General features: G+C 41.6%; 1 protein-coding gene across 1 annotated transcript in view; it reads left to right on the top strand.

The window, feature by feature from the left end:
* The window catches only part of DNAH12 (dynein axonemal heavy chain 12), a 1,534,490-nt gene that overhangs the window by 983,549 nt on the left and 528,414 nt on the right, over nt 1-22,527 (top strand). Inside the window, exons 56-57 of the mRNA XM_078661571.1 lie at nt 12,046-12,260; nt 13,065-13,257. Of these exons, the coding sequence (XP_078517697.1) occupies nt 12,046-12,260; nt 13,065-13,257 (408 nt within the window). The remainder of the gene's footprint in view (nt 1-12,045; nt 12,261-13,064; nt 13,258-22,527) is intronic.

The raw sequence follows: 22,527 nt of genomic DNA on the forward strand, positions 1-22,527 counted from the left end.
ACTCAGCAAAATACCAGCTCCGCTGTAATCAGGCGTTGAAGCACACCCGGGGCACGCTAGGTGCTACTGGGTGGGCCCGATGATGAAGCATGCCACCAACTAGGTTGGTGGATGAGGGCTTTATGAACACACTCACCAGGTGTTCCCACTCTATGACGAAACATACTAGAGTCTTTTCTTGTTTTTGTGTAAATCTAAAATAAATATGAGCTAGTCTCCTTTTGATTAAATTACATATTACCCCGGGGATAAGGACTAGCTTTCTGGTCCTCTCTCTCTCTCTTGATTTCGTGTATTTATCGGCTTTGTCAGCCATATATGTTTGCCGGATCAGCCATCCTTATTTAAGTCTACCATTGTCATGAGGTTCATTAAGGGCCTTACAAATATGTTCCCCCCCCACTCCTGTTATTATGCCACAGTGGTATTTGAATTTAGTCCTTATGTTTCTAATGGGTTCTCCATTTGAGCCTCTTCATTCTTGCCCGTTGAGGCTTCTTACTTTTAAGATGGTTTTCTTTTAATAGCCATTACCGAGGCTAGGAGGGTAAGTGAGCTTCAGGCTCTTAGCTTCAAATCTCCTTTCCTAACCATTCATGTGAATAAGTTGGTTCTAAGGACCAGAGCTGCTTTCCTTCCCAAGGTGGTTACCCCTTTTCACATGGGACAATCTTTTACTATGCCCACTTTTTATCCTCCCCCTCATCCTTCCAAGGAGTGAGAGAGGCTGCATCGATTGGACCCTAAAAGAGCTATCAGCTTTTATTTGGATCGGACTAGTGATCTAAGACTGGACGATCAGCTCTTTGTGGGCTAGGTTGGAAAAATGAAAGGCAAGACAGTGCACAAGAGGACGCTTTCCAGGTGGATTATCTTGTGCATCAAGATTTGCTACGCCTGGCCAAGAAAAACCCACCAGAAGGTATAAGAGCTCATTCTACAAGAGCTAAGTCTACTTCTTCTGCTTTGGCTAGAGGTGATTCTGTTCTTGATATATGTAAAGCAGCAACTTGGGCCTCCCTCCACACCTTTGCAGAGCATTACTGCTTGGATTCTGAGGTTAGGAGGGATGGCCATTTTGCTCGCTCTGTTTTACAGTATTTTTTGGTTTAGTCAGGTGGGACACCCTCCTCCGGGAGAGAAGTATCCATCAGAAGAACAAGTTACTTACCTTCGGTAACGCTTTTTCTGGTGGATACAATATCTGCCTGTGGATTCCTCACGGTCCCACCCGCCTCCCCGTTGTCTACCTGTCTCTTCCAAAAACTGTTTTGTTTTAATTATGTTTATATTTTATTAGTGAGAAATGTTTTTTCCCATGCAATTTCTCTTTGCTTTTATCGATTATGCATTTGTGTTTTTACATATCTGTACCTATTTGGTATGCTATGTATATATTATGGAAATGTGTCGGTCCACCCGGTTACCTCGGTGGCATGGAAAAAATGGGTGGAACTGACGTCAGCACGCCGACGAGGTCCTTTTGTGGCTCCTGTGACGTCATGCGGTGCCACGTTCGGAGCCAGTACATTGTGACATCCTCACCGGCGTGGGGAGAGCTAGGAAAGAATTTCCCTCGGAATGCTGGCGCAGGGGGTATTCAAAAGGTGAGGAATCCACAGGCAGATATTGTATCCACCAGAAAAAGCGTTACAGAAGATAAGTAACTTGTTCTTATGTACATGCATTATTCGTTTTGTGGCAGTGCCATAAAGGTGAGTGTGTGTGTGTTTTTATTGGCCTGTGTTAGTTAGATAATTGGGAGTGGTTCTGACAGCCATATTGCCCACCTACCATTGGGCTTTAACAGTTGGCTCTTCATGATGCCCCCTCACCTTTCAGTTGATCAGGTGGGAATTTAACAGTGCTGAAAACCAGCTGTATTTTTCTGCCTCCTACGAAATCGCCTTGTTGCTATATCTACACCCTGAATGTAAGATTGCCACCCATCAGCAACATGCAAATGATAGTTAAGCTAATAAAGCATCAACAAATATTGAATGAATGCAGAGCAAGGGGTAATTCAAGGATTCTCTAAGTTATACCAAGGAGAAATAGACAAGTCTGCCAAATACCCTTATCCATTTCTGAAAATGATACCTGAATAATAAATAATATCTGAAGAAATAGAAGTCTGGGGATTGCTTCAGAACAGCCCAAGAGAGGGGAAGGAGATAATATGTAAATATGTCTGGGGACACCCACCTTTTTCTGGAACATCACAAGCTTTATTCCACCAGTTGTCAGGCCTGCCTTGCACTTTTCTTGATCTTTTCCCACCTACCTTTCAGATTTCACTTTTTTCTCAAAAAGATTTTGGCCTGTTAGGCCCAGATGCATCAAACAAAAATCCGCTAGCAAAGGGGCAGATTCTCAGAATCTGCCCCTTTGCGACCGGTATTTTTGCATTTGGGATGCATCATCCCAAATGCAAAAATCGCAAATTGAGAATTCGCTAAATTGCGATTATTTGCATTTAAGGAATCTCAAATTGAGATTCCTTAAATGCAATGCATGAAAGTTTTAAAAATAGCGAATTCGCTAATAGGACACGCAAATTACGGTAATTTGCAAAAACTTAGAAAAATGCACTAAAGTGCATTTTTTAAAGTTTCATGTTGCGCACACACATGCCCTAAGGGCATGTGTGTGCGCAACATATGTGCACAGATCAATTTCAGGGGTGCAACAGGGTGTCCTTTGGACACCCCTGCACCCTTGAAATCGCATTCTCAATTTGCGACTCACTAATTGCGATTCGCAAATTGAGATTGTCTTCCCATTCATTCCTATGGGCCTCTAGGCCCGTAGGAATGAATGGGGAGGTATTCCTTAATTGCGAGTCGCAATTTGCGAGTCGCAATTAAGGAATTCTAAGAAATCGCTATTTTTTTTGTGATTTCTTGATGCATTCCATTTTGCTATTTCTTAATAGCGAATCGGTATTTTTTGCTATTAAGGAATTGCAAAATGGGTTGTTGATGCATCTGGGGGATACCCCCAGATGGAATGCATCAAGAAATCACAAAAAAAATAGCGATTTCTTAGAATTCCTTAATTGTGACTTCATGGTAATTTGCGTGTCCTATTAGCGAATTCGCTATTTTTAAAACTTTCATGCATTGCATTTAAGGAATCTCCATTTGAGATTCCTTAAATGCAAATAGTCGCAATTTAGCGAATTCTCAATTTGCGATTTTTGCATTTGGGATGATGCATCGCAAATGCAAAAATACCGGTCGCAAAGGGGCAGATTTTAGTCTTTTCATGGAAAAGGTGGTGAGCAGCAAATAACAGATGAGAACCTGTCATGCGGAATGGCTGGAAGTTCGATCAAGAATTTAAATAAAACATGGTCAAAAAGTGGGCGGAGAATTCTGAGATTCTTGATAGTGATTGTGCTATACACATTTATCATATTCCTAAGTTAAATTAGAACCACAATGATGGGAACAGAGCAGAATCAGGCATGCCAATTCAGGCATGCAAAATCGGTTTCAGTTTGGATGTCTTTTTCCTCTCACTGGTAGGGCATCAAGTACATCTTGTTTGCGATATCCAGTGATAATACATACTTCTTGACTTCCCATTCATGGATGTGGGCTCGTTTTAATGTTTTGAAGTTAGATCTTTTCTCTAGAACCAACTCACCCATGTCGTAAACCAATACAGTATTTGCTGCAAAGGGTTTCCCAATTTTCAAAACGTGCGCGCTCTAGAAATATTTGTAATTAGTCTATTAGATGATCATTAATTTGGTTCTTAATCTTCACATCTTTGATAAGGGGGCAATGAGCGTTTATATTTCACATTGTTTTAGATCATTAATTTTGAAGTCACCACTAAGTCATCACATGTCTTGCTGTTTGCAAAGTGACTCTTTGAATATGTGTTTTTTTTGGATCACATTCAAAAATGGATCTTGTAAATGTACATGGCACACTTGTAGCATGGTAATTGGCAACAGGTGGCGCAGTCTACAGAATCTGCTTAGTCCAGCTTACTAACAACATAACATGAGTGTTTGGGCTTGAATAGGTCTTTTTTGAAGTTCTTTTAGGTTTGTATTTGCAGCTTTTGAGCCTTCATCAGCCATTGTAAATCCTCGTCAGTTGCAGCATGGGGGATGCATCCTGAGAAACCTGGGGTAAGCTCTGTCTGGGTAGTAATCTAACATTTGAGGAAGCTCAACTGTCCATTTGATTAGACTATGATATATATTCCTTACGCTATAATCTGACAAAATTTCTTTAGCTGGTGAGAGTGAACAGAGGCTTCTCTGTGTTGGATGTTAGAGATGATGAAGATAGTAAAAGTGGAGTAGTTTGCGAGGGTTGTTTCATTTGACACGTATTTGGTTTGTGGACCCTCTTCCCCTTTATCTCAAGGTTGAGGCTTTGGAGCTAAATCCTGTGATCATGCTCACCTTTTATAAACCTCAAAACAGAACTATGCGCAGGATTATAGGACCTTGGTGTGTATGGAGACTGAGTCATCCCACCAGCGTAGTAACCTTGAGCCCAGCACCGACTAGCTAAAGTGTCTCACTTGCTCTCCTACTTACTCACAGAGAAGCAAATGATTAGACACCCCGGAACACAACACTCCCAGATCTCTCAGGAATTGCAGCAACAAGACACACCCTTTCGCTCGCACTCTTGTACTCATCCACAAGATAGTCACTAAATGGTTTAAAATATTTATTTGAACTAATGTGCCCTAACATGCAGTATATGTGCCACAACAAGCAGGAAAATGCCGGAAAATGCATAATACAAATATAGTCAGCATAGCAGCTAGTCCATAAATAATCAAGGGAGATGTCATCGTAAAAAGACAGTGGAGCCTATCTTCCCTCCCCTTGCAAAGAAGCAGTATTATTATATATTAGAAGATCTCTGGGCTTTGTCAACTGACCCCATACCTCACCCTAGATATGGTAGATCTACATCACAGGTGCTGCCTCACTTTTCTCCCTGGAAAGGTCCTTCTCTAAGTGTCTCCCAGGTAATTCGTGTACCCTACTAAAAACCAAAGTACGTTGTCCAAACAACAGCTCCATCGGTATGTTTTGTCTAAGGGTTACGGTCTGGCCAGAACAAAATAAAAGGGGCGTTGTTGTTCAATCTTTCACATAATGTTCAGTCAAAATCCCAGGAACATGCAGATTGTGAACACAGCAATGAGTTCTCATGTGAAAGCAGTCATTAAAATATTGCAAAAATAAAGAGTGTAGTAACATGCGCAAAAGCAGCAGGCAAGCTGCAACGATGTTCATGCTGAAGTAAGTGAAAAACGACAATGTCCCCACCAGCCACGTGACACCCTCCCCTTGGCCAGGTCATTAGCTCTAAGTTAGGACAAAACATAAAATAAGCAGAGGCAAAGCGTATAAGTGGTTTTCCAATTAGGACAGTCATGAAGCCGAATTAAAATTGTCGGTTGGAAAATTTCTTCAATTGGGCACTCAAAAATATTAATGAATCTGTTTATAGGTACTCTTCGGAGTCGAAAATGCAGCAGGAAAAGTGGAAAGCTATGTACTCCAGAATGTTGTTTGTTCCTTCCATATTAAAAAGGCATACCATCCATTTGAGCAGATCAAAAGAGCACACATGCTCCTCATAATCAGAAGCTGTTAGGAGCATGCCTCGGCAACCTGCGACAACTTTGATGAAACTCTGTTCAGTGAGGTGCTGCACACTGGCCCAGGTACTCAAGTCTGCCATTGGTCCAAGCAGAGGATCACACAACAGGCGCCTACCCACGACACATGTCTGATCATGGGCCTTCAACAGACCCAATAGCAGATCCTAAACCAGGGCAGCATGTGTGGTATTGGAGAGGCAGATATCCAGGGCCCATTGAAAAGGGCACCAGAGGCAGTCAAACCCAGGTTGCATGCAGGTGAAGTAGGCATAACAGAAAGTCAATGGCAAAAGATGTAACCGGCATAGAACCAAAAAGCTGTCACATGCGATCACGGTACAGACGCAGTTGGTCCTGGTTTGGCAGCTCCATGAATCGAGCATCCATTGCGAAGCAATAATAGGAGAACCAGCATGCCACAAACCAACAGGAGCAGCAGGGGAAACCTTCCGAAGGTGCTGGAAAAACTTGAATGGATAAAGGCTGGTATTATTCCCAAAATAGTCTGAAAGGAAGAAACAAGTCCGGATCCCACAAGTTTAAAAAAGTGGACAAGGCCCTCTGTATCAGACGCATGAAATATTTGGTGTATTCATTCTCCAAAATGGAGTGGGAGATTCGTGTTTAGCAGCGAGTGTATCTCACTTGCGGTTATCGCCACCTGCAATTCGAAGGTCTCTTCCGCTGATGTGAGAGCCACTTCTTGTTGAAACAATAGCGCTTTGAGTCGGCTTAGTTTATCGAAATCTGTTTTCAAAGTTGGAATGGAAGGCTAAAGCAAATTATCTAAAATCCTATGCGGGGGTCGAAACAGGACATTGCTACAACATGTAACTCGTTGTGAAAGCGTTACTATATACGGGATGCAGGCCCGTAATCTGCTGCAATAGTGGTTGTTGAAAATAAGATGACTGCCATTAGAAAGCAAAGTTCGTGCAGGAATAATAGCTGGGACGGGTGTACCTTTTAAAAAAAACAAGCCGGATCAGGGACCAAAATGTTACAGGTGCCATGCAATTTAACTTTTTTACAGACTAGGGAAAGGCCTCTGTGGAATTGCATACCTCTCCTGTAAGGAATACTTCCTTATCTGCGCGCTGACATCTGTATGTGAAAGGTAACAACCACAATTCATGAATAAATGTACTGCTGAGGAGCTCAAACCTCCCTACTGGAAAGTGTTTCTTGCAGGCCGTGAACTGAAATAGTTAGATGGGCAGTGAACAAACCCATGTATTAACCATACAGCTGAATCAGTCTCTGCTACGGAAAATGGTAACTTTTCTAATTATTTAATATGTAAAAATGTCCATGTTGCATCTTTCATTGACATTAATTTCTGTTTATCAGTCAAATTAAACGGCAAAAACAGTGCTGAAGCATTCAAATAATCACAAGGCACTTTTTCATTTTTGAGTGTTTGCAACGTCCATGCAAACTGCATTACAGAAAGCAATTGATGTTGACCATGATACAAAAAAGACACGTCATGTTGAACAATATCAATGACAGATGACACAATGTTATCCAAAGTATATGTACGGGAAGACAGTGTATTAATGCTATTATCTACTACCTCAAATACTTTTTCTACATTAGCTTGGTCAATTTGGCGCAGCCTCTATCTGGTGACAGTTTCCACAATTCATTGTATGCTTAACAAATACATTGTTTCGATCTAGGGGCATTTGGACCTAAAATAAAATCAGCCAAATTAACTTCACTCAACAAAAGGGACAAGTGTTGTTTCACAGACGACAGTGTAAAGTGCCCCAACCATTGTTGACACAATTACCCACTGAATATGTGGCGACTGAATGGGAATGTGGGAAATGTGGGTCAGGTCTACTTTGTGTAAATCCTTTGGTGGTATTTAAAAAACGCAGTTGACATGCATTAGAACCCATTGGACACAATATCCATCCCAAGGGGTCAATGTCGGAAGAGTTTATGGATCCATTTGGGAACATAAGTCATCAATTGTGGTAATGGTGTGTACCCCATGTATCGTACACAGCCAATGAGGGAAAGGAGGGAATATTACGTTTTTTGGCCGTGGCTAAACCAAAACAAGTAGTTTGCTGCACCGTGGCATTTAAAAATAACATTTGTGTCTGTATCAGACATGTACAATGCAAAGCTTCAGTGCCCTGCACCTGCCAATCTTTGGTACCCCAAATGGATTTTAAATTAATTGTGTCCTTCAAGAGTTCATATCTCTTCGCGGATAGATCAGTTCTGAAGGAGTTGGACTAAATCAATTTAGTGTGTGTCAACATAAATTTAGATTGAGGCGGCCATTTTAATTTATAAAAGTAGGATTGTGGATAGGAAAGATTATAACCAGAAAAATATGTAAATTTACTCAGTTGAGTCTATGAACTTCCTTGTAAAGGAGTCAGACAATGTTCCCATTGTGTAAAATTAAAAAATGGTCTCGGAGTGTTGGTTTTGTGTAAAAAATTATAGCCATAATGTTGATAACAGAATAAATCTGCATAATTTGCCGAATTCAAATACAAATCTTCAGCGTCAAAAGCTGCTTAATATTTTAAATCATAAAACAGCGAATGAACAGCTTGAACATCCCAGTCGTCTGAGTGTATGGCCGGTGAACCACAACTCTTAATGAAACGTGGAATACGTATGGAATGTTCAAAAGTTCACTCGGGTCATGGATATCATAAGCTACTTTATCCCAAATTATGCCATCCACAACAGGAAAAGCCGAAATGTTTATGAGGGCTTGATCTCTTTATTATATGTGATGATGTGTGGGGTGCCAGAACTCCATCAACAAAGTTCACAGCAAAGCGTTCAGACACATAATGACCATTGATGAGCAGAAAAAACCCAATCCACATGAAGAGGATTATCAGTGTAAGTACCATCCACACGTATGTCCAGGGTGGGACCACGTAAGTCTTTTTGAACCATGAAATAAAAAGACCGGTGAGTGGAGGGAGTGTTGCCACAGATGAGGATGAAGAAGAAAAGTCAGAAGAACAGCTGTTAAGGTCAATTTAATAACCACTCTCCCCCAGCTGAAACAACAGGGGTTGCGCAGCATCAGATGGTTCTTGTATGGTACTCTCAGGAAGGGCAATTATGTCCTCAACTGAAGGAGATGCAGACTCAATGTCTTCATTGGTAGAAGTAGAAGGTAAAACAGTCAAGAAATCAATTGAAGTTTCCAGCTCCCCTTCCATTACGCGGGGAATAGTCGAGGAAGCTGAAGATTTTGGGTTCAGTGAAAGGTCTCGGCTTGAATTACTTGGAGGCATACTATTTAGTATTGGCATATGGTGTAGCTTGACATGTTCGATTGAAATGTATCGATTCGACCAGACAAAGAAGGCAGGATCACAGTACGGGTGCCTTTCAAGCCAAGGACTGGTGCACAGTATAATAGACCAAATTCTTTTTTGTTCTCCACTTTCTCTCGGACCAGATCTCCAACTTTAGAAAGCCAGCCCGAAACAGGAATCAGCACCCCTGGATCTGCGGAAGAGGCCAAATGTGCTTTTGCTTGTGAATCCCAAACTTTTTGTAGATCCTATAACACAGCACAATGGTTATCTACGACAAAGGTTGCGGCAGCCGCCACAACATCTAAACCATCAAGGTCAGGCACAAACATTTTAATGGCGAATAGCATTTCGTATGGGGTCCGCCCACCCAGAGATCTTCTTGGGGATTATTTAATGCACGTTGCACTGCCAAGACACAGTGTGTACACTGCAGCAAACACCGTCCCCCAGGTGGTGCAATCAGCTAAAGCGGGAATAATACCACTAGGCTGCCGCAGTCAGTAGTGGGAGTAGCTGTCGGGTGGTGACATGGGGGGGAGGGGCAGGGTGGGGGTAGTAAACTATGGATTATGGAGGTTTACAGGTAAGTAAACATATAAAGAATTAAAACTAATTTTGTTGGTTGGACTGCATCGCATTTTGGGATGCAGTGCACGCAACGAAATTCGTTTTAATTATTTATATGTTTAATTACCTGTAAACCTCCGTAATCCATAGTTTACTACCCCCCACCCTGCCCCTCCCCACGTCACCACCCGGCAGCTACTCCCACTACCAACCGCGGCTGCCACTAGGTAAACTCATTGTAAGGACCCTGTTTTTTTTTCACAGGAGTAGTACGTTAGAAAACAGCTACGAGTTGCTAAACTTTTTCTGCCAACCAATATGGAAAATCATCTCTATTATGAGGACGTTTTCCCATCACTGAATTATTCATGATGGGCAATACCGATTATGTAATTACAGAATCGGTGAATACCGATTTTAGCAAGGGTGCAGGGGGGTGTCACTTTGACACCCTCTGGCACCCCAAAAATAGGCATGTGCGCCATGTGGCACACAGACATGCCCTAAGGGCATGTCTGTGTGTCACATGGCACAGGTGTGCATGCACACATGTGCATGCACACCAGGATTCGGTATTTTACCACCCAATTGGATTGGGTGGTTAAATACCGATTCTTAAAGCCCTGTGGCACTCTGACATGTGCCAGCTACATCTGCATTTACAGAATCTGTATTTTACCGAGTCTGTATTTACCGATTCGGTAATTTTACCGAATCGGTAAATACAGAATCGGTAAAATACCGATTCTGTAAATGCATGCCCTACATCTCAAAATCCAATTACCGGTCGGTAACGGCCGAATTTGGCCGTTACCGACCGGTAATTGGCCACCTACATCTGGCCCCAAGTGTCTACCATCTAATTTGTGTACCCTACTAAAACCCAAAGTATGTTGTAGAAACAATAGCTGCATCGGTATGTTTTTTCTAAGGGCTAAGGTCTGGTCAGAACAAAATAACAAGGGGCATTGTTGTCAACCTTCGACATAATGTTCAGTCAAAATCACAGGAACATGCAGTGTGAACACAGGGATGAAATCTCACGTGAAAGCAGTAATTGAAATATTGCACGAATACAGATGTGTAGTAACGTGCGCAAAAGCAGCAGGCAAGCTGCAACGTGCTCATGTTAAGTTTCTGAAAAACAACAATGTTCCCACCGGCCACGTGACAGCATCTTAATAATATTATGCTTTTTACTTTATGGCACTTTTACCACTTAACAGCACTTTTGATATTCATTGTAAGTCAGAGGACCTAATCAGGGTCCCGTCCCTGTGCCTTCGGTGCCTCCTATGCACCTCCGTCCTTCTAATGTGCCTTGTTACCTCCTCATACTCCATTCAACACTCACTGTTTCTCACTGCTACTGCTTCCCATTAGCTGCCATCTGCTAGCAATCAGGAAACAGGACTCAGCAAGGGTCACAAACTCACATACTGCAGCTTGTGGTTCATGGACAGTTTTCCCTTATTAGCAAGTGGTGTGATTCATAAGGTTGGGATGGTCCAGCCCAGTTCCCTAAACCCATTCACTATCCATCAATCCACTAGGGTTCACCCTCTATCTCAGGGGATAACTAAAAAAAGAATGGGGTAGCAGTTATGGAAAAGGCTGAAAAAGCAGCTAAGAAAAGGGGAAAAGGGATGCAACCGAGGACCTCCGGTATCACTGCTACTGTCTCCCCTCCATACTACAGGAACACCTCCTGGTCATGTCCTTCACTTCGCTATGTGCTCAGTCTTAGGTTTGTTATGTTGTAAGAAAAGAAGTAGCAGTTGGTGTGATACCTGGACAGGGCATTTAGTATACACATCAGGTTAGGAGGGAATGTGTATGTTGGCTGGTGTGGGGATGGGGGGTCTGTAGGAGAGGAAGCAAAGATTGTGTGGATACACAGATTGGGCCTGGGAGAATGAGTGGGTGCACACTACATATAGGGGCTGATGGGACACATACTGGAGTTTGGTGATGTCCTATGATGGCACTGGTAGCAGTGGCCTTCACCAATTTCTACGGGGGGGGGGGGGGGGGGACGCAGTACATCCACTGGAGTTAGAAAGGAGAGTAAAGAATGTAAGACCAGATGTAACTTATCGCAACCAGGGCAGTTTACTATTACAGGAACCTTTACCGTGTCGCAGCATACATATTACCTGCATTCAGATGTAATTTAATATGCCAATTTGTCCAGATTACTAAAAATAATATGTTTCGTTCAGCACCCTTTATGCAATCCAGTAATTGGAAGCCTGGTTTTGCACAGAAATGGAATATGTTACGTGCTGATGACACTATCGGTGTTTGCACAACATAATGATTGATCAGCGCTGCGATTTATTTTCAATGCAGACAAATCAGGGTTGCAATCTTTAAACTGGCATTTGCTATCTTAACTAGATAGCATAACTGTAAAAAGTGCCTGCTTGGTACCTAAAGATAGTAAATGATTTTTTTTATTTACAGTGCACAAGAACACGCATTATTAACTTAGTATTCACCACTTTTTACATTCTAGGCCTTTGATGATTGATCCCCAAGGCCAGGCAAACAAATGGATAAAAAACTCTGAAAAGGACAACCAGCTAAATGTCATCAAGCTGACAGATTCAGATTACATGAGGACCCTGGAGAACTGCATCCAGTTTGGTACCCCACTCCTGCTAGAAAATGTGGGAGAGGAGCTTGATCCATCACTCGAGCCTTTACTTCTCAGACAGACATTTAAACAAGGTACATGAAACTAGACGTTTAAATAGGAGGGCTGTTAAACTTTTTGAGCAAAAGCCAATTCAATTCATAGTACAAACTAACTCTTTTTATATGTCTCCTTAATCCTGCCATATGGGAAAAGCTGAAGGTAAAAACTATGCACATATATGTTTTGTTAAAGTGTGGATTTTATTTTGCCAGCTTATATGTGTGTCTATGTTTTTAGTGCATATAGCTATACATGTGTAAATCTATAAATATCTATGTGCGTGTTAGTTTACGATTTACTATGTAATGTGGTACACTATTGCTATTGAGGTGTTCTCATGACATCATAAAGCATCAAGCTGAAGGCCAAGTGGTTGGTAAATGTCACTACAACGCCTTAATGGCAAGATAAGATCATATTACACATTACCTGTTATCTACTTTTTCTCATGCATAATTATTTTGGAGCTCTTAGTTTAAAAACTGTTTTCTTCAAAAAGCAGATAACAATGTGCACTGCCTGGAAGTAGAATGTTTAGGTTTTTGTTTACCTTTGATGCTGAATTATGCATTTGCCACAAATTCTATCACATAATTGCAATTTTCACAAAAAATAGTTTTTATCTGAAAATGGATGAAATTAGTACTGTCAAAGAATGTGCTGTATAATTTGGCCTTTTTACAGCATAATCTGCCATACGGTGTACCCATAGAACTCTCCACTCACCTTAAACTCGTGGTCTCATGGTACACTGTTTAGGGGGCTTTTGATTTTTTTCACGTGCAATTGAAATGTGTGAATCTGTGTGACCTAATGATTGATCTCTCTGCTTGTAGGAGGTGTTGAATGCATCAGGCTCGGTGAGACCATTATTGAGTATTCAAAGGATTTTAAGTTCTACATAACAACCAAGCTCAGAAATCCACATTATCTACCCGAGCTGGCCACGAAGGTTTCCTTGCTTAATTTTATGATCACCCCAGAAGGACTTGAGGATCAGCTGCTAGGCATTGTTGTTGCAAAAGAGAGGTTGGTATTTAACGTCTGTCGAATAAATGATATTCCACGTCTGCATTTGTGTTTCTCACCTATTGTGCATGCATTCCCATCACTTAAATATTGGCAATTGGTTTTCCACTCTTTATAAAAAGTTTGATTGGTGATCTTTCTGTTAGACAGCACCTCCCTTTGTATCTCCATCTTCTCAGTGCTTAGAAGAAGTTGCCCAATTGCCTTAAGCTCTTTACAAATAATTTTGATGTTGTCGGGCTGTGTGACATGACATTCAAATGATTAAAATTGTTGTGATATTTCAGTGCTCCATGGATCCAGTGTCAATGCAAACTCGATTTACCTCTTTCTAATCAATGTAGATTATGTGTCTGAGATGAGTGGAATCTGTTAACACTACTGAGGAATTCTAAAAAATGAACCCTTTCCGTCAATGTATAATTTGTAAACACTGTATTAAGACCATCTTTAGCCTCCTGGCATTCTGCATTTTTAGCTTGACTATTTCATGATTTATCTCTTATGGACAATGCCCAGTAATCTGAAGGGAAATCCATTCTGGAAAAGGGGTTATAGCAAGTTAAAGGTTCAGGATCATGATATAACTTGTATCGGATGCCAAAAATATTGCAACCACTACATCAATTTAACCACCATACCACAAGTAAGATGACGTTTAATTAGGAGAAGTACATATGTGTGTACCCTGTGATGTAGTGGTAGATAATGTAGTGTATATAATATATGTGTAGTCTGACATTGCCAACCTCAATAGCGAGATACATGTCAAATTGCTGTAATTCACAAATCTTCACACTGTGAATCAAATCTAAACCGGTGCCATATTTCATCAACCAAATTATCATTATCTTTGGTTATTTCCTTTTTATGCGCCTCATGGCACTTCCAGTGTGCTGAACAATTTAACTATAGAATCAGGACAAACCCAATGATTCAGATTTAAAGGGACACCTTTGTTACAAACTTACAACTGAATCAATGTGTATCACTCTAGGCAAAAGCTTTCTGAAGATCGTATTTCTAGCAACTGATGGACCTATGAAGGTTGTACGACAGTAAGAAATTATTTATTTGGGTTTATGAAAAAATTGTACTTTGGCTGATGAAATACATCTACTTTGAATTTAAGAAGCTGCTCGATTCTCTTCTGTAAATTCCTTATACATCAAGTAACAACAGTATTAAAGTTGCATTAAGGGATCAGCAATTGCTGAGTAAATATATAATTTAAACTAGAAATCGCACTCAACACATACATGAACATTCTGACATAGGAGGCAGTGAAGCTGATGCTAATGTAGCAAAGCCAGCAATATAATAGCAACACAAGCTCATGCATGTAAGGCTTGGCAAAATGTGTGGGAGAAAAGCTTCCTCACTGTCCATAAGAAGGAGATCCTCAGAGATAAACAAACAGGTAAGAGTAAATATAACTTTGTTAATCTTTGGTTGCAAAGCCTCAGCAACAAGGGAATTCACAGAGAAAATGATTGAGCATAGCAAATTTACTATAAATTATGTAACAATGGAACAAAAAAACCTTTCAATGTCAGACTACATAAGCACATAAATAAAGGTTTAAAAAAAAAGGAAAGTGACTCGAAAAAGAAGAAAATTGTATAAGTTATTCAAATGTTATAAATACATTTAATTCAAACCCATGGTCAATAAAGCAGGGTACTAGTCAATCAATCAATAATCTTTATTTCACATTGTTTCCAAAGCATATAAAGTACATGATTAAAAACATTTCTAATAAAATACAACATGGGTAACAATAAAAATTCATCAATAGGAATCAACTACATATACAAATACCAAATAAATAGATATATAAAATGCATTGTGCCTTCAAATGTAGGCACCCCACCACTTCAAAGTGCATTGTTGATTTGATCATAATCATCACACTAATATAAAGTGCAATGTACCCCCAGGAATTAGTTTCATTCCCTTTTTTCATCGCCAATCTATCAAACCTATCCAATAAATTGGTATTACCATCAAATATGCATAAATATCATATCACAAACATACTTAAAATGGATTTAAAAAATAGATATAAAAACATGTACTTAAAGTGACAACTCACATTATGCTATCAGTCTTAATTTCCAACATTTCCCTTTTCTCCTCCACGATCCCATTCTGTCAAGACCTTCCTGTTAGTCCACGAGGACCATACAAACGATGCCCTACTATAACAGATTAGAGGATTAGATAGTTGTTTAATACATTAAATTGCAGGACAGCATTGTTTAAATTGGAATTTTTGCAAAAGGGGAAGAATGTACCTCTTTCTATATGGGGTATAAAATCCACAGAAGGATAGTATATGCAAATCAGACTGTACAGGTCTTTTATCTCAGGGTCATACTGGAAGTTCATTTATTGAAAAAGTATTCTTTGGAAAGCCCATCGTTAGCGGGATAACATTCATACAAATCTAGCTAAAATTAAACGACGTTGAGGGTTTGTCACAAATGTCAAATATGACTCATTCACCCGAGTGGAAAGGGGGTATGTATCAAAAGCAGCTCACAGATCCATAAAGGCTTTATATATTTTTCCAGATCAAATCGTTGAGTATTTTGCTAAACTTAGACTTGAGTTAAGACATTGATCGATTTTTTTCCTTGCCTTTTTGGAAAACATATTGCACTGGTAAATATTCTTCTCTGTGGCCCACGCCTCCAGTCTGTTAAGCAAAGTTTCTCCAACAATTTTGCAGTGCTATCTAAAAGGGGGATAGGTCTGTAGTTTTTTGTATTTGACATATCCCCCTTTTTGAAAATGGGAACTATTACTGATGTATTCCAAGAAGCTGGGTGTCCCACTTTACTTAAAATATAAAAAATGTTTGTTAAAAAAGGAATCCAAATGTCTTGGTAGGCAAGAAAAAAATCTATCAGGACCCCATCTGGACCTGGAGCTTTTAAGGGGGTACATTGTGCCAAGCGCAGTCTCAGCTCTTCAATATCGAATACCAGGGTCTCCCTAAGGTGTATCAGCGAAACTGTGTAAGAGGGTTCCGAGAACTCATCACCTGCTCCAAAGATTTGCTCAAAATGAGCCACCCAGCCTTCCTTCCCCAAATGAGTATCCAAAGTGGGATCAGACTCCTCTTTAAGAAATGATTCATTTATTACTCTCCAGAAATCCCTTGGATTATTTGTCTCTGCTGCCCTAGACAGGTTCGCCCATGCTTTCTCCTGCAGCCCCCAAATTCTTGCTGTTCGAGCATTACTATATTGTTTCTGTAGGGCATTTATCAGATTTCTGTCTCTTGGAGTGGCTCCAAGTACTTCATGCAAATTTTTGAGGGCTTTCGAACAAGTCTTGTCGAACCAGCCCACTGATATATTGTTGTGAGATTAAATCTTCTGAAAAAAGGCTATCTTTGACCTCCCTGAATACCTCAGTAATTTTTTTTTTAGGTTAATAATGAAGTTAATCATTCTTTGTCAACATTGTCCCATATCAGAGAATACCTGTTTTTTACTGGCTAGAGTTGGTTTTGGTATCTTTTTCACTGACAGGGTATTACTTTTTGGCCAGGCCATACTACAAAATAAAGTAGCATGGTCACTAAATGCCCGAGAGAAGGGTGAGAAAGATGCCTCTGCTCAGGTTAATCTGTCAACAAGGGGTGCAGGCACCAAAATATAATCTATGGTAGATCCCAATTCCGGAGTCCCAAATGTCTTTTCGGGCCGTCCAGTGTCAGGGTCTACCTTATTAATATTCTCAAGATTCCAAGTAATTAGAAATTCACTAAGCAAGGTACCATACTCACTATGAGTGAAATGTAAAGGGCCTTCACCCTCAATATCCATTATTCCACACACAGAGGCATCTCAATATCAAAATAATGCGCATTAAAGTTACCCACCATAAAAATATGAATACATTTCTGGTGTTCCTCGTTGATCATATTTATATCCCTTATCAAATTAGCTACAACTGAGGTCTTATTGGCTGTAAAATCAGTATTATAATAATTGATAAACAACCAGTCCCAGTCGTCTAGGGCCCTCGCATTGTAGGATGTGGTAATAGCGGGAGGAGTTGAAAAACTTCAGCACATTTAGCCTGAGTGTGTTAGCAACTAATGTCACAATACCCCCCCCCCCTTAGCTCTGCCCCTTGTAGATGGAGTAGCTGCGGTTTGGAATGATTTAAAGCCCTCAAAAAATGGCCGGTCAGTTTCCCATTTTTCCTGTATACACACATTGTCATATTTTGTTATATGGTTTTTCCAGTCTAAAATTCCGCCTCTTATGTTTGATATTGCTTAGCTCTTTCTCTTCCGCACACCCCTTACCTATTTTGGGTGGGGATATAGTTATGTTCTAGACTGTGGGGACATTATTCAGTCAATCACAAGATTCCAGATCTTGCAGGGGAGTAAAGCAATTATCGAATCTTACTTCATAACTCCCCATATCTGAGAGTGGGGGCAAAGCTAAGGAGGGTAGAGTTGATGAAGAAATTATATTTTTATCCCTCATAATTTTAGGGGACAACTGCCTCAGAGGCCTATAAAAATAACCCAAGAGGAGAGCATGAATCCTTAACCCTTGGGGAGGTGTGTTTGGTAGAACCCCAAGCAGATCCCCTACCACCTTGTTGTTAACGAAATTAAGGACTATGCAATCACCCCATAGCGTTTTTCGAGACTGGCTCACCCAATCCACTCTACCTTGCCATAATCAGATGCCTAGAATGGTCAGCTTCCCCCTTTGTTGTTCTTGACAGCCAATGTTGTACCTTTGTCATACGTTGCATAGTTGTTTCCTTGTGTCCCTCTTTCTTAATTCACCTTTCTTTCTATCACCCTGATTAAACAGGGGAGGGATAATAGGATCTTTAGGCTGCATTGGCAGGTGCTGGGGTATGTTATGGGATGTATCATTCCAAAGGTTCTTAAATTTGAAGAACCATCTATCTCCCCCTGTATGTTGAAGCCAAGTGAGTGTGTAGCTAATTGCACTGTTCTCCCACCCCCTCCTGTAATTATAGGATTCTTTTCGAGAAGTGGATTAGAAATTACCTTAAAACCCCTTTCTTTCATAGAGCCATTTATCACCCTTTGTTCGCATAGTGCACCTAATATTCCCTCAATTTTATCCCCCCCTTGATGTAAGTGGTTCAATTAGTGACAACATCAACTTGTCCAGTCTAGTATATAAATCGTCATTAGTTTTGTTAGAGTCCCCTTTTCTCTGTGGACCCGGATCCACTACAGGAGGCACTTTCGGGGCCTTGCTGGTTTTAACTGTTGACTGGAGGTTCTCTAAGCTGTCCTTGTTCCATGTCCCCTTGAATAGGAACAACAACAATTAGGCTTGCAACGGCTTCCTCTTGAGACATTATAGATGCTACTGTAATAGTAGTCGTTGAGGATTCTACTGGGGACAGTTCTTTCCTCCCTTTGCCTAAAGATAAATGGCACTCATTTAGCGCAATCTCCTCAGAGAGGGCATTCGCTATTCTAGACAAAAAGGAGTCCAGCGTGTTTGCTACTTCCCCGTATCCTTTTGAAAAGTCTTACGCTTGCCCATTACCTCGTGATTACCAGGAAGTGAAACATTTAGACTAGGGTTGAGGTCTCCCACCACGATTTCGAAGGGCCTGGCCTGGCCTCCTCCGGCCGCTAATTGACGCAGATGGACCCGGTTTTGGCCCGAGTATGCACCCGGGCACATCCCACGGAGCGGGAGACTCAAGCAGGACAAGTAGGCGCCTCCAGGTGCGATCAGTGACGTGTGCGGCAGGCTGCTGAATGGTGTCTCTGGGGCCTGGAGTCTCCTGCTCCCTCCTCAAATGATACGGGCATCCTGCGCAGGGAGGCCCACGCAGCACAAGTAGGAGCCTCCGGGTGCGAGCAGTAACGTGTGCGGCAGCTGCCCCAGACATCTCTGGCATCTGGAGTCTCTCCTGCCTCCTCCTCAAATAATACAGGCAGGTTGATAGAGTTTGGGCCTCATTTAGAGTTGGCATAACTTTGCATTGCAACTGTCCCACCAAACACTGTTCCCCAGCCACATTTGTGAAACTGCAAAGTTTCTGATGGAGAAGCATTAGCTGGCCTCACCATCAGAAATTTTGACCCAACGACCTGTACACCGCTAGATCACTGGGTCACAGAGGCAGTCGTTCTTCCCTATTTAGGGCAGTGTGAACTACATTTGTTTTATTTGCCCTCATCCACCATGTTGGACATGGCAGACATGGACACGGGACAACAAAGAATGGTTCCCATGTGCAGGGACAAAACACCCTGTGCATCTGTGCCATCATTTTCAGTTTTGTTGAAGAACATTTCTACTTTAGAAGTTTTTTTCAGTGAAACTGAATGTTAAGAAAACGAACATGGCACCTGCTCATGACTCACCTCTGCCATCAGTGTATCCAGTGCACCAGAGGATTCACTGAAGGGAGAAAGGGATCTTTCAGCGTACTCCATAAGGAGGTGAAGGTCATAATCTCTGTTGACCTTGAATTGGGCCACTTTGTCCACATCAACAAAAGGGAATATGTCTGTTATCAAAAATGGCCATTGCAAGGCAGCAGAGAAAAGGATGGTCACTATCCAATGTCGTAGAGCCCTATCAGGGTTTGGGAGTGTCAGTTAACTTGGCGGTTGCAAACACCCTTGCTATGTAAATGTTTTACAGAAGGTCCTTCTTGGGGATTCGTGGATTTTATCTCAGGACTAGGTCCCATCGTTAGCCTAGGTGCATTGTTTCAGATGCCCCTCACTCCACTGGATCTACCAGACAAGATGCTTGCAGTACATAATATGGACTCTTACAGCATGCCATAGGCTTCCCCTTTGCCATGTTCTTCTCAGTTTCTAGAAATCCTACAAGCAAGCTCTGCTTCATGGGTCAGCAGTCCCAGGCACCCATAGTTCCTGCACACATGTTGTAGTGGTATACCTAGATATTCTAGCAACAGCAATCTACTGGAAGCAGCTCCATAAGTTGGGAGCTTCCTCTTGGTTCAAGTTTTTTTCTTGCAAACGAGCTGTCACGACGGTCTGAATTAGCAGCAAAAAAGTACAGGAAAACATACTGGGCCCAAAGATACAATCAAAGTCAAATTTCTGTGTATGCATCACAGCAGGTGGAATTTCTTTCACAGGCCACCCCAGCTGATACATAGGCAAAACACTTCCCTGATCATTTGGAGTTTTTAATTAATGGCTGACAAAATGAGAAGGTCTATTTGGTCTGGTGTACTGACTGCCAGATTTGAGCTCTCCCAGCTAATGTAAAGGATCCTTGTTTCACCCTACACTAACTACTACAAAAAAAAAACATTTATTTATGTATGTATTTGCTTTGTGTAATTATTTCGAGCTAAAGATAAATGGACTGGCTGATTCAGCTACCAGATGGCTAGACTCCAGAGTAGTAGCAGTGTAGGACTGACTGTGTCTTTAGGCAGTGAAGCTTTGATGGATTTCTCTTCGCACATAGAGTAGTGCCCCTCCTGAGCCCATTCAGCAGAAAACACAGAACCACCCTCTTATCATGCTGTGGCGAGGCTAGGACTTGTGTTCCGTGTGTAATTGTGATATTAACACTGCGCCCATGCTTGAAATACCTGCCGCCAGGTGGGTGAGTTAGTACAGGCATTAGTGGGAAGTTTGCCAAACACTGTTTACAATGGCAAAGGAACCTAGAGGGTTAAATCATCATCCCTGCCAAAGTTGATGATGAAATGTAATGTTAACCATTCACTTCAATGGCCATCTTTCGTTGTGCTCCCGCATCCCAACTAAATTGAAGTACTAGCTGCACAGATTACACCTAAAAATTGATTTCAGGAAAAGCAAACACAGATCTGCGTGGTGCAGGATGGACATATAGCTTTTTATGAGAATAGCAACGAACTAGACCATTGCATTCTGAATATTGACAAGCATAAGGGAGTGCTGTGAGTCAGCCAACAGAATTCCATCTGAATGAATATTTGCACATTCTGCAAGGTGCCGAGTGGACACTGACGCATGCTTGAGAGGGGTATATTTGCAGTACATCTGCACAAAGCCACTTGGTCTTGCTTGCAAGGTCGGTGGGTAGGCAGTTGGAGCAGAAGCTTTTCAACCGGAAGAGAATCCAGACTGATTTGCATATGGTGGTGTTCTGTCCAAAGTGACAAAGTGGTGTTGGGATGCAGTTCCCAAGAAACTCCTATTTCCTAAAGGATAAATAATATTCTACTAATCAAATCAAACAGTCACAGTACAACCCAAAAAAAATGTATATAAATGTAAACACATTAACAACCATTTTAAACTAACATATTGAATATATATTAACAGAATTTTTTTAAAGATTAGTGATATTTATCTGACAAGGAGCAGCATATAACAAGCATTTGCAATGCAATAGGTCTCGCATTAGGAAAGTGTGAGCTATTGGTATTGTAAATGCCTATTTTTTTAAATATGTGTTGGCTTTGAAAATATATAAATTATTAGCATTGTTATTCACAAAGCCAATAGCTTACACTTTCCTAATGCGAGTCCTATTGGCTATGGCAATGCTTGTTGGTAGCAAGCAAGGACAGTGCTGTTGTGGTGCTAAGTGATGATGTGGTTGGGCTGAGTGATGTGGTGGTGCATTACAGTGATGTGATGGTGTATTAGAGTGATGTGGAGGTGTCCCAGAGTGATGTGGTGGTGTCCCTGAGTGATGTGGTGGTGTCCCTGAGTGATGTGGTGGTTTCCCCGAGTGATGTGGTGGTGTCCCTGAGTGATGTAGTGGTGTCCCTGAGTGATGTGGTGGTGTCCCCGAGTGATGTGGTGGTGTCCTCGAGTGATGTGGTGGTGTCCCTGAGTGATGTGGTGGTGTCCCTGAGTGATGTGGTGGTGCCCCTGAGTGGTACACTGAGTGATGTGGTGGTGTCCCCGAGTGATGTGGTGATGTCCCGAGTGATGTGGTGGTGTCCCTGAGTGATGTGGTGGTGTTCCTGAGTGATGTGATGGTGTCCCTGAGTGATGTGGTGGTGCTCCTGAGTGATGTGGTGGTGTATTACAGTGATGTGGTAGTGTCCCAGAGTGATGTGTTGGTGTCCCAGAGTGATGTTGTGGTGTCCCTGAGTGATGTGGTGGTGTCCCCGAGTGATGTGGTGGTGTCCCCGAGTGATGTGGTGGTGTCCCCGAGTGATGTGGTGGTGTCCTTGAGTGATGTGGTGGTGTCCCCGAGTGATGTGGTGGTGTCCTCGAGTGATGTGGTGGTGTCCCTGAGTGAT

This window comes from Lissotriton helveticus, chromosome 9 (genome assembly GCF_964261635.1).
Source record: "Lissotriton helveticus chromosome 9, aLisHel1.1, whole genome shotgun sequence".
NCBI lineage: Eukaryota > Metazoa > Chordata > Amphibia > Caudata > Salamandridae > Lissotriton > Lissotriton helveticus.